Source organism: Hyperoodon ampullatus, assembly GCF_949752795.1.
Source record: "Hyperoodon ampullatus genome assembly, chromosome: 5".
Classification (NCBI taxonomy): Eukaryota; Metazoa; Chordata; class Mammalia; order Artiodactyla; family Ziphiidae; genus Hyperoodon; species Hyperoodon ampullatus.
This window is the reverse complement of record NC_136918.1, coordinates 73816048-73827939: the sequence shown is the minus strand read 5'-3', so window position 1 is coordinate 73827939 and position 11892 is coordinate 73816048. Positions and strand designations below refer to the sequence as shown.

Below are 11892 nucleotides of genomic sequence, written 5' to 3'. Positions count from 1 at the left end.
TCTTCCTGGACCAGGGCTCGAACCCGTATTCCCTACATTGGCAGGTGGATTCTTTTCTTTTTTCTTTTTTTTTTTTTTTTGGCGGTACGCGGGCCTCTCACTGTTGTGGCCTCTCCCGCTGCAGAGCACAGGCTCCGGACGCGCAGGCTCAGCGGCCATAGCTCACGGGCCCAGCCGCTCCACGGCATATGGGATCATCCCAGACCGGGGCACGAACCTATGTCCCCCGCATCGGCAGGCGGACTCTCAACCACTGTGCCACCAGGGAAGCCCGGCAGGGGGATTCTTAACCACTGAAACACGAAGGAAGTCCTAAATGATGCTCTTGATGAATACTTGATCACTTTGGGAATTGCCCTGGTTATAAGAAGTGAAGAAAAGATACAAGAATGTATAGAATCCCAATTTTGTGAAAGAAAAATAGAGGGGAAAAAAGATTAAGGGAAAAGAGACAGATGACTGCCCTTGGTGACCGCTGGGTGGAAAGTGTGGGTGGTGTTGGAGGGCCTCCCCTGTCCTAAATGTCTGATGGGAAGCAGGCGTCAGAGCCATCCCAAGCCAGGAGCTCCCATCCGCACCCTGAGGGGCCCCCCCAACCCTTGCTCAGGCCCCTTCAAGGGCACAGCCAGTTGGTCCCCGTCGCCGTGCCCTCACCCTGCTGTCTCCCTGGCCCTGGCCCTGCTGGTGCGGCGGTGGGGAGGTTCCGGCCCCTGGGGTGTGATCCTCCCTTGGAGGCTGCTTTCATCCTCCCCGACGGTTGCCTCTGCGGAGCTGGATGGGATACGGGGCCCTGCCAGGCACCGCGGGCCTCGAGGCCTCCAGCGGGAGGGAGTCCTCATGCCAGGTTTCCGGAGAGCCAAGCTCTGCACGGTGCACCTGATTGCGTGTGAGTGACTTTGGCTAAACGGGGTCACGGGTTGGAGCCGTCAGGGCTGGTCCTGGAGGAGAGCAGGGGAAGCTGGCAGCGTGAGGACAGAGCTGCGCGCGCCGCGGGAGTATATTCTCTGCAGCAGATAAAGCAGGGATTGGGGAGGATGCAAATGTCCCAGCTGTACTCCAGGGACGGAGGATTTTAAAACTTGGGCATATTTTCCCCGACGTTTTGGGAAAACTGCTTGGACATCAGCCTGCAGGCCGGAGGAACTCACGCGTTTTGGAGCCAGGCACCGTGCCCAGCCCTGCTCGGCGTCTCTCCTGCAGGATTCGGGATTTCCTCTTTGGCGGGAGGTCACCGTAGGGCGGTCTTCCCCAAGGTCAGGCTAGCGCGGTGGGTTCTCCGTAGATGAGCGGCCACCCTCCAGGCCTCGCCTGGCCTGACGCCTTTCTGAGACGGCAGTGATGGCGGCGTCCCCTTGCGGGACCCCTGCTTTGCGGCACTTTCCCCTGGTTTCTCGTGCGCTCAGCCGAGTAAACCAGACCGTAAGCTACTGACTCTCCAGCCCACAGGGGTAGAGCCTGTCCTGCCCGAGGGATGTTTTCTGGCTGTCTGGGCTCACGGTGGGCATTGGGTGCACAAACTTGTTGAGAAGCTAAATGCTGGCACAAGGGCCACCACGTTGGGGCCAGTCACCGGTGGCCCTGAAGTTCAAGGGCAAGGCCCACACCTTTCTCTTTTCCTCCCAGCGGCGGCCGCTTCCCTGACCTGAAGGCACCGCATCTGCTGGTCCAGCCCCTGCCCCTTATTCCACCCAGCAAGGTGCCTGGGCCACCAGCTCTGCCTCACCACACGCTCGTGACCCGCCCAGTGCTCCTTTAAGGCCCGAGTCAGCGGCCGGGACTTTTGGGTGCCTGCCGACCCCGTCGGTACCTTTGTCGACCGACAGCACCCCCCCCCACCCGGGCCCACGTCTCTGTCATCCCCTGACCGTGCGCTCCTCCGTTCTTCCCTTGGTGGCCTCGGGCTTCCTGCTCGACATGGGGTCCTGTGCTGGAACCATCCCGGGAACGGGGTGCATCCGGCAGGCGTCTTCAGGCCAAAGGGCACCGATGCCCACACCACGCCGACTGCCAAGAAGCGGGAGCTGACGCATCCCTCTCCAGACCCGACTTTCCAACGCGATGCCACACCAGACAGAAAACCTTCTGTAGATGCTTATTCTACTTCAAGTAACAAAGCTATGAAGCTCCATGTTTTAATGTACAGTGATATAATTCTTTGCAATATAAAATACAATTTACAAAAATTTCTATCAAGTAAACCTAAACAAACACACTTCATTTTTTACATTTGTTGTAAATTAGAAAAATTTTGTTTTACACGTAAAAAAGCCTTCACATGTCGTTAGATGTTGGAACTCGTCGCCACTTTAACGTAACCTACTGACAGGGTCTCTAACACCAATCACTCCAAATTGCTAAGTTCTCGATGTTCTCATAACTTAAACGTTTTTGCTAGAAACTGAAAAATCTGTAGTGATGTTCAATGGAACAGACTCCAAAGAAAAAATGAAATTCTCTCATTTTATGTTTGCAAAAGTAACTTTATGAAAATATAAAAAAATTATCAAAGTTTCTTTGTACAGTCAAATAAACGAGCACGTTTTTTCTCTCTTTCGCACTTCAGAAGTACTTGGAAAATACACATGACGAGAAGCGGTATACTGTGTCTCACAGTGAAAAGCTTTCTAGTTGGCAGTTCTTAAGCTAGTATCACTATTTTATCTCAGGCTTTACACAAATATTGTTCCGTTTCAACGACAAACGTTGAGATTTGTCACCTGACAAGTACCACAGTGCAGAGCTCGTGCACCTTTCCCGGGACAGAGAACGAACCGCTCAGATGGTAAAGTTCAACAAACAAAAACGTTCCTGATTATCCAAATCAAAGAAACCTACTCCCTCCACCCACCCTGCCTTTTAAAGTACACTTGATTGCTTTCTTTTCTCACTTTCTTTAGGCTGGTAAAATTTACACCTTTCAAAATAAATTGTTCTTTAAAATTCCACAATTTCTATGCAGATGTTGCTTTTAATCCTGTTTGGGGCTGGGGGGAACATGTAAGGCGATACCTAAACACTGAGCAAAACCAAGAAATGTGTTTTTGTTTCCTGGTTGAAATTTGTATTTCAAATTTCTTCATGACAAGAGAAAGATGCACCTGTAAGTCTGGTGTTTCTCAACATTCCAGAGACGAGCTGACACAGCCATGCACAGAAACACGCGGCCGCCTGCCCCGAACCCTGTGAAGTTAGCTTCTGGAAACAGGTATCACAGATGAGAAGATGTCAGGAAAGGTATGGCTCTGAGGTCCACTAAACTCCCTTAAAATTTACAACAGTCAAGTTATGAGAAAAGATAACTTTATACTCTGAAAAGCAATATGCTCTTGTAGATACTTTCCCATTTCAGTACATTCAAATGGACATGTTAAAGACTTCTTAGTTTTTTGTTTTTATTTAAAAAGCGTCAGAATTGTAAAGGTGTGAAATTTTGTAAGAAATAATCACACACAAAATTACAGTAATTTCTCAAGTCCAGAAGGTTCTGTCCTGTGCGTCAGCTCCCAGCTCTTTCCAAGACCACCTGCTTAGCATGTGAGCGCGGCTTCACGGGCGGCCCTAGGTCTGGGTGGCGGGGGCGGCGCCCCGCGGGGCCGCGGCCTTGGGGTCCCGGGGTCGCTCCGGGCTCCGACTGCGGTCCCTGCGGCACTCCTCCTCGCGGGCCTTGTCGCCTTCGTGGTCCCTGCTGCAGGACCTCTCCCGCTCACGTCTGCGGTCGCGGTGGCAGCTCCGTCCTCGGGCCCAGTGCCACTTGCGCTGCTCGGCCCTGCCCGCGTTGCGCTTGCGGCCGCGGTCCCACTCGCGGCCAGTGTCCTTGTCGCGGGGTTGGTCCCACTCTCGGCCTCGGTCCCAGTCCTGCTCGCGGCTCCAGGTCCGGCCGCGTTCCCGCTCCCATGGCTTCCCACGCTCCCGCTCACGCCGCCGGTCCTCGAGGGCCTGGCCCGGGCGGCTGTCGGGCGGTGGGGCCTCGGGCTCCTCCGGGGCCTTGTCCCGGGGCCGCCCCTTGCAGCCTGGGCCTCTGTACTCGTGGCCCCTGCCCTCGCGGAATTCGGCCTCGGGGCCTGGGGCCGGCGCGGTGGGTGGCTGCGCAGCTCCAGCAGCGCCCGGGGCGCCAGTTTGGCTCTGGGGTGGCTGGGCCCTGGCAGTGGAAGTGTGGAAGCACCGATTCCCTCTTCTCCGGGAAGGGAGTGGCCCCCCGGGGCCCCCCAAAGGGCAAGGGCGCCGCTGCCCTCTGGCCGGTGAACCTGGGCGGCGAGTGGACCCTCTGCTCTTCGAACCGCTGAGGCTGCATCCCCCTGGGTCGAATCCAGGAGCTTGGCCCATTGGGCCTTCAAACTGCCCAGGGTGTGGCCCCCTCGGGCCCACAAAGTGGCCCGCGGTGGGGGCTTCTCTGACCTCTGAACTGAGGGGGAGGAGGGCCACCTCGGGGTCCTTTGAACTGTGACAGCAGAGGCCTCCTCTGGCCCCCGAACTGGAAAGGCGCGGTGCCCGTTTCCCAGGAACGGGGCCTGCTCGGGCCCCTCGCTCTGGCCAGGGGGGCCCGAGGCCTCACCGTACGGGGCCTCCGGGAACTCCCTCTTCTCCCCGTGGGGGTCCTTGCGGTCTCCAAATGGAGGCGGCCCTGCTCCCCTGGGCCCGCCCACGTGGGAGACGGATGGGCCCCTCCCATCCCTGTAGGGAGGTGGCCCGTGTGGCCCTGAGAACAAAGAAGGGATGGGCCCGTTTGGGGGCCCGAATCTGCCTGGTGGAGGCCCCCCTCTCGGCCCATCGTTATTCGAATTCTCTTCCGAGAACGGAGGGACTGGCCCCCGTGGGCCTGTGAAATTGGGGCCGTGAAAGCCCGACATCCCGAGAACGCGCGGTGCAGGCTCCCGCTGGCCTCGGAACTGGGGCCGAGGCCCCCCTTTCTCTGCTGCGGTGGGGAACGTGCCGGCCCCCTCAGCCGGCCTGGGCTGTGGCTCTCTGTCTCTTTCGGTTTCAGCTGCCAGGGAGTCACGTTTTTCGGGAAACTGAGCATTTCTCTGATCCTCGTACTGGCAAGAGCCCAGAGGTTTTTCCTGACAGGCGTACACTGGACCCGAGAAAGAATCCCTTCTTCCGGGAGGGTGGAAGGTCTGGCCGTCGTGCTGCCAAGGGAAGAGGGGCTGGAAGGAGGTGCCCTGCAGCGTGGGCAGCAGCACCTCCCGGGCAGGCCTGGCCGCGCCCTCCGCGCCGGCCGCGCCCGCAGGCCCCGGGCTTTCTGTGGGCTCGCGCAGGGGGCCGTCCTGCTTGGCCGGCAGTGGGGCCTCTTCGCCCGGAGCCCACGGTGGAGGGGCTGACTCTGGCTCCTCCTGGGCTGGAAGTGGCCCCGGGGGAGCAGCGGCCCCTCCGGGCGCTACTCTGGCCGGCGGGGGCCTCGGGGCGCGGCCTCGCTCTCGTTGCTCTCCGTGGCCAGCCGCCGGGCCTGCCGCGGGTCCCGGCTCAGCCGCGCCTCGTCGCTCGGGCCCGGGGCCTGGCTGCCAGCGGGGGGCGCGGCCGCCTTGGCCGCGGCCTGCGGCTCCTGCGGCAGCAGCGCGGGCTTGGGCGGCGGCGGCGACATGAGCGCGTCCGACACCCAGAAGTGGGCCATGGAGGCCCCGATGGCCGCCCTCTGCTGCCTGAGCGCCTCCTCCTGCTCCTCCACCTGCTTCTGCTGCTCCTCGATCTGCTTGGTGAGCTCCTCTATCATCTGCTGCCGCTCGGCCAGGGAGGGCGCCTGCAGGCCAGGCCCGCCGTGCGCGTCCACACACATTCTGGTGGGCAGGTCGTCCACGGTCACTTTGGCTTCTTCTAGGATCGTCTCGTCCTCCGGGTCATAGGCCACCTCCTCCCGCTCAGCTGCCTCCACGGCCTTGTCCGCGTCCTGGCGTCTCCCGCGGTCTCCGAGCTGAGTGTCCAAGGCTCTCTCAGGACCGTACTCTTCCTCGGGGTCATACGGCCTGTCGTCTTCCTCCTCCTCCAGAGCTCTGTCTTTGGAGAGCTGACCAAACTGCTGGACAATTGGGTCCAGCAGAAGCGCCGACGGCACCCCGCCGCCGGCTTTGGCTCTCGAGTCTTGGTGGGGGGCTGGGGCCGACTCGGCAGGCTCTTCGGTGGGGGTGTCAAACGCCTTCTTCTTCCCGAAGAGAGTCTGCAGGATATATTCTAGGGGTGAAGAAGAGGAAGTGACAGAGGAAGCGGCCACCGCAACCGTCACTGACGCGGGTGATGCTGTGACAGTGTTCGTGGCTCCTGGTTTGAGCGACGACGGTATCTGTAACCCGGAAGATGAGGCCGGCGCACCTGGTGCTTCTGGAGGAGGGGCTGGGGGTGGGGGAGACCCCGGGGGTGTGGTGCTCACAGCCGCGTTCCCTGGGCGCAGCGGGTACTTGCGGGGCTTCTTTTCAGGGAGCAGGGCTGCTGGCATTCTGGGGTGGACGGCATCCATTTCTTCTTGTGTCTCAATACGGGGCCGCTTCTCCTCTGTCTTGTCTAATTTGCCAGCATTTGAAGGCCGCTGTATTTTTTGGCAGATTACTAACCCCAGTATTATGTTTGGACGCGGTGACTCAAGACCTAAAAAGCAAAACAGTTGTGCAAATTTTAGAATCGAATTGTAGCTTTTGTCCTTCAGGGGTCAACTCTGGGTGTGAAGGGCAGCGGGGGGATGGTTTCCAGAGGGAGGAGGAGGGGGAAATTCTGTGGCAAAATAGAACCAAGTGTTCGAAGACCGGCCGCAAAAGACGCAGACTGCACCGCGCACCTGCCCAGCCTGACGGGCCCACAGACCACAAAACCAAGGGCCCAATGCACACGCGCATTCGCCCAGTGCTAAAATTATTACAGGTTTTCAATTATACACAACGCTAGGGTAGAGGCGCGCTGGGGGAGGTGGGGAAGGCCAGCACGCACACACTCCAGGCCGTTCACCTACTGGGAGTGAAGCCTGTATGTACCAGGATGTTTTCTAAACAAACTCTTAGCCGTGTACCTTCATTTGCCTCTTGCTACAAATCAGGAAGGCAGCACCCCCTTTCGACTTTAACTTATGAGCTGCAATATGTAAATTAAGCTATTCATACTAAAATTAAAGGTTCAATTAAGGACCAATTCTACAACTCAATTATAATGATCAACAAAATTATACGGATCGATATAGCACACGCCCTTCGGTAAGTTCATGAGTCACTGGTGTCAAAATGACAATTGATGGGAAAAGTGATGCTGACCAAACTGCCTAAAACAAATGTTCTTGCAGGTTTAGAAAGACATTCAATGACCAGTAACTTCTCAAAAGCTACCGAACGCTCAGGTCTCTGTCAACACAGGACGTGCGGCTTAAAGCCCAAAGGTGTTCAGGACAGGGGCAACAGAGGACACACCACGTGGAGAACACGCTGGGAATTTCAGAACATTGCACAGTTCTTAAAACATAATGATTTCTTAACAAATTCTTGGTCCACACATTCTGGATTGTGGTGCACTGGACCAGGAATGCTACTGTTTCTGTACGGCTCCGCCACCCTCACAGTAATAACAAACCTGGAATACCAACAGGGGAACAGAGAAGCCCACGTCACAGATCAGTAAGTTAGGGAGAAACGATAAACACGGCACCAAAATTTTGTTTCAACAGCATATTTTAAATTAAATTGTATAAACTCAATTTACACATAAATCACTATTGTGTAAAAGACATTCATGCTATATATTTTTTGTTGACTCACTAAAAAAGAAAATCAGCACTGTTTTTCCTATTCTTTCTGTGATTTGAAGTTGATCACAGATCAAAGAGTTGTCCCTAGAAACCCTCTGTGTAGTTCTGAGCGCCTGTCACCCTTCCTAAATTCCAACAGAGATGGGGTGACATGCCGAGCACGAGGGTGGCGGATGTCCCGTCCCGCCCCCGAGGAGGAGGAAGACCTGGCATGCCAGAGGGAGCTGGGCTGGCCCAGCATCCGCATGGATCGGCGAGGTACTGCTGGCCCCCCTCCTCACTGTGCTCAGCGCCTCGTTTCACAGGCTGACATTCAAGGGCTGAGGTGCCCATGAAGACACCCACTCATGGTAAGAGGAATGGCTTCCAGAATGTCCTCTGCCTGCCCTTCTAATGACAGTGGTGACTCAGGGGAAGGAGGAGCTGGGCAAAGGACGGCGTGGACACAGGAAGGCCAGGCCCACTGCACTGAGCATGGCATCCAGATGGTTCTGCTCAGATGTGAAAGATGCTCTATCAAGTTCGCTTTCTAATCAAAATGAATTATTTTAACTTAAAATAGTAAATCTCTCACTCGCTGTAACAGCCACTTACTGAATAATTTACAGCTCACTGATATCCAGTCTGGGGCATAGTCAATAGCTCAACTGGCTCTCGTGGCCCTCTCTGGACCGACTGTCACCGACACGGCCCCAGAGCTGGCAGAACAGGTCCCCAGCCGAGCCACACGCTGGAGCGTTGGCCAGCCCCGTGAGCAGGAGCAGCAGAGGAATGTGCTCGGCCACGCGGGCGGGGGCGGGGAGGGCTGGGGAGCCCTGGCCGGGGGCGTCCTCTCAGCAGCCCAGGGCCCACGACTGTCCTCACTGTCCTCAATGCAGATGGGCTATGCTACCTGTGAAGAGCTAAACCTCTAAGGTGCCAACACCAGGGCTTGCGGCATGAATCACGTTTCAGGTCAAAGATGCTGTGTGTGGAGGCTAAGGCACTGCGTTAAATCCAGGGAGATGGGGTCCTGTCCTCGGGAGGTGTGCCAGCCCTACAACTGGCAACAGCTTTATATGCCTCCTAACAAAAAGGATACACCCCAGACTTGGCAAAATTCTCTAGACTCTACCCTTTGCGGTCACAGGCATCACAGCTGAGGGTAGCATTCAATTACTTAACATTTACATTTGTTTCGAAAACAGTAAACTCCCTGGAGACCAGCATCTAACTAAGCAGCTAGTAGTTTTAAATGCTTTCAGCTCTCAACTACTTCATCTACACACACCCGTAAGCGATCTAATAAAGCTCCAGAGTTGGAGGAGTGTTAGTTATGCATTTCCCCACTAATCTTCCCCAGGATTTGACATTTGAATTGGGCTGTTTTTGAAGCAGTCAAACCTTCTCTACTTCACCTGTGCACGTTATGGCTGCATGGAGACTTGAAATGTAACTAGCACCGTGGAGATGACTGACTCGTGGAAGAATATGATTCACTGTGCTACCGGGGTCTCGGCAGTGACCTTCAGGGAGGTGAGGGCACGTCTGGCTCCACCCCGCTCCGCACCCTCACGACAGGCGCCTGGCAAGGGCACGCTGGACACAGTCAAAGGGCTACTACCACTGGGGCGGTGGCAGGGGCAGCTTTCCCCCGAAGGCCCCATTTTCTGCCTGGGGCCCCTGTGGGCGCGCCCACTGTTGAGTGTGACCCCTGGAGAGGAAAGGGCGCCCCGAGACGGCGCAGCAGCAGTGAGCACGCTGGCTGTGTGCAGAGACAGGGCTCCCTCTGGGGGTCCGGGGCGCCGCGCCGGCTCCGCACAGGGCCTCTGTCCCATGGTTACAAGGGGGGTGCTTACTTACCGACCTGCCTTTGAGGGTAGTGGTGAGGCTTATGACTCATCAAGTAGATGAGAACTAGGTGGGAGGCCACTGAACTATCATTTCCAGACAAGGGGTACTGGTCAGACTGAGCACCGGGGTGTCGGCACCCCTGCCCGACCCCCTCCGAACTGCGGGAGCAAACGTGTCCACAATGTCCCGTGTGGTTGAAACGAGCCTTCCTAGCTGCATGTAGGTCCCCGAGTCTTCACGGTGAAAGAACGGGTCAGCCCCAGACCACCCGTACAAAGAGAGAAGTGGACAAACCCAGGGACGAGGGACAGCTGAAAAGGTGTGTGTGGATTTCCTGAGCCAAGACCCAAACCAGGATCTGTGTCCGGGTGTGTCAGCAACAGGGCCGCGGGGGAAGCAGCCCCCATGCACCTTGGACGTGGCACAGCGGGAGACGAGGTTTAGTTTTAATTAATAAACCAGCTGAAAGCTGCCCAACTATCAAATGAGGCTTTTACCCCTAAATCAACCTGGCATGCTCCACTCTTCAGTATTTACAGTGAACACCTTTTTATGGTCTGAGTCCGACAAGACAAAACGTCCACACCTGCGGGAACAGAAACTGTGCTAGAGTTAGCAACAAACATCCTCAAAGAGGACTTGGGCAGAGACCCAGCAAATACAGGGAGAAGCAGCTGCCCGCCCGCCACACTCGGCTCCCATGCAGACTTCGCCCGCTCCCACTCTTGGGTCCCTAAGACCTGAGCAAAGCCAGGGCTCCGCGTCCCAGTGAGGAGAGCGTCGTCCATCCGTCCGTCCGCCCGCCCGTGTCCAGGCGCCCCCAGCGCAGCACCGCCGCCTGCACAGCCAGAAGCACACTGGCGTCGGCTGAGGCAAAGCAAGGTGGAGACAGTCCTCCCTCACAGTGCACCTGGATGGGCACCAAGAGCTACCAAATGGTTCAAATTCAGACAAACAATGGCCAGTTTCCATGAAATATTCATTGATTTCAAAGGAGAGAGAAGCACTTTCCATTCAGCACCATTTTGCCTTTGATTACAACATCTGTACACAGCTACGCAGGAAGACACGCAGAAACTGAAGACGTGCTTTTATCTGACAATACTGCAAGTCACGGAAACGGTCTGCTGTTCAGGAAGCAGTTAAGAGTGAGGACAGAAGGCAGACACCACGGATGGAGCCAGCCTAAGAGAATGGCCCTCTCCCGGCAGTGCCTCGGAAGGCAGGTCCCTGTCCTCTGCTCAGGGTGGTCCACACCTTAGATGCCCGAGGGCCCTCGACAGGCGCCCCCCACCCCCTCGGGAGGGCCGGGCACCCTGGCCTAGGCCCAGCGTCCCATCTGACTGCTCTTCCTTCCGTGAATAAAGCCCCTAGAATTAAAAACATATATACTAAATTAAACAAGCTGAGATTTAGAAGCCCTTCGATTGAAAAACAAAGTCTTTAAAAGTTTATGGTAAAATTTCCCGTACAATCACGTTTCCAAAACCCCTCCTACTACTTTATTTTAATGAAACATTCGTTCTCTATTGTGGAGGAACACCTGCAGGCTTTTGAGCATCCCCTTCAGGAAGTGACAGCCTTGGCAATGCAGGTGGAGGAGTGATGTCCACTCCGCTGGTCATCAAGTGTGGTCACTTAGCAGATGAGGTGGGCGCCCTGCCCAGCCTTCCTTGTCCCCGTGTCACCCCGGAACACCCAGCGCGGCCCCCTCCCTCTGCCAGCCGGGCCCCAACCCAGCACTGCACCAGCTCCCACCGCGGCTCCGACCGGGGGCTTCCTCGGTGGCCCCCGCGCCCCTGCCTCCTCACCACGCCTGACCTCGTCCACCTCTGCCCCCCTCAGGGTCTGTGTGTGGCCCCGAACCTGGCAGCCCCCTGCTCGTGTGACAAGGTGCACCGGGACGGTGTCAGGCAAGACCCCATCGCGGGCTCTGCAGGTGGAGCCGTGAGAGGGGCTCCAACACGGGTGAAACAGGGCTTCGTCCCCTCCCAGGTCCCGCTGCTACAGACGTGCAGAGTGTGCGTGTCACAGGATCTACGCTCACACTAGGCCCCGCACAGGCTTCCGCCCTTGTGACTGACCGGAGGCTCTTCACGGTATCGGGAAGTCGGCTTCACCACCGTCACCGCTGCCTCGGGAACACGGCGTCCAGGGAGCTGGCCGGCGCCCCGGGAGCTGCCCGCCAAGAACCTCGGCCACAGCCCTCCCTGCTGCCCGTCAGGCGGCACCGCTTTAGCGCGAGGAGTGGGACAGCCCTCCGGAGAGCTTGGCTTCTAACATGTTTGGCACTGAGACAGTTCTGTGTGTTGTGTCAGGGGACACGAGCCGTGAGGTCACGGGGA

The 11892-nt window shown here is 57.0% G+C and overlaps 1 protein-coding gene across 1 annotated transcript in view; it reads right to left on the bottom strand.

Annotated features, from left to right (window-relative positions):
- Positions 1-3558: 3558 nt before the first annotated feature.
- The window catches only part of LOC307053649 (death-inducer obliterator 1-like), a gene marked incomplete at both ends in the record, with an annotated part of 29963 nt that continues 21629 nt past the window's right edge, over positions 3559-11892 (bottom strand). Inside the window, 7 exon segments of the mRNA XM_079705150.1 lie at positions 3559-4073; positions 4076-4114; positions 4117-4300; positions 4306-4386; positions 4388-4490; positions 4492-5390; positions 5393-6573. Coding sequence (XP_079561276.1) covers positions 3559-4073; positions 4076-4114; positions 4117-4300; positions 4306-4386; positions 4388-4490; positions 4492-5390; positions 5393-6573 — 3002 coding nt within the window.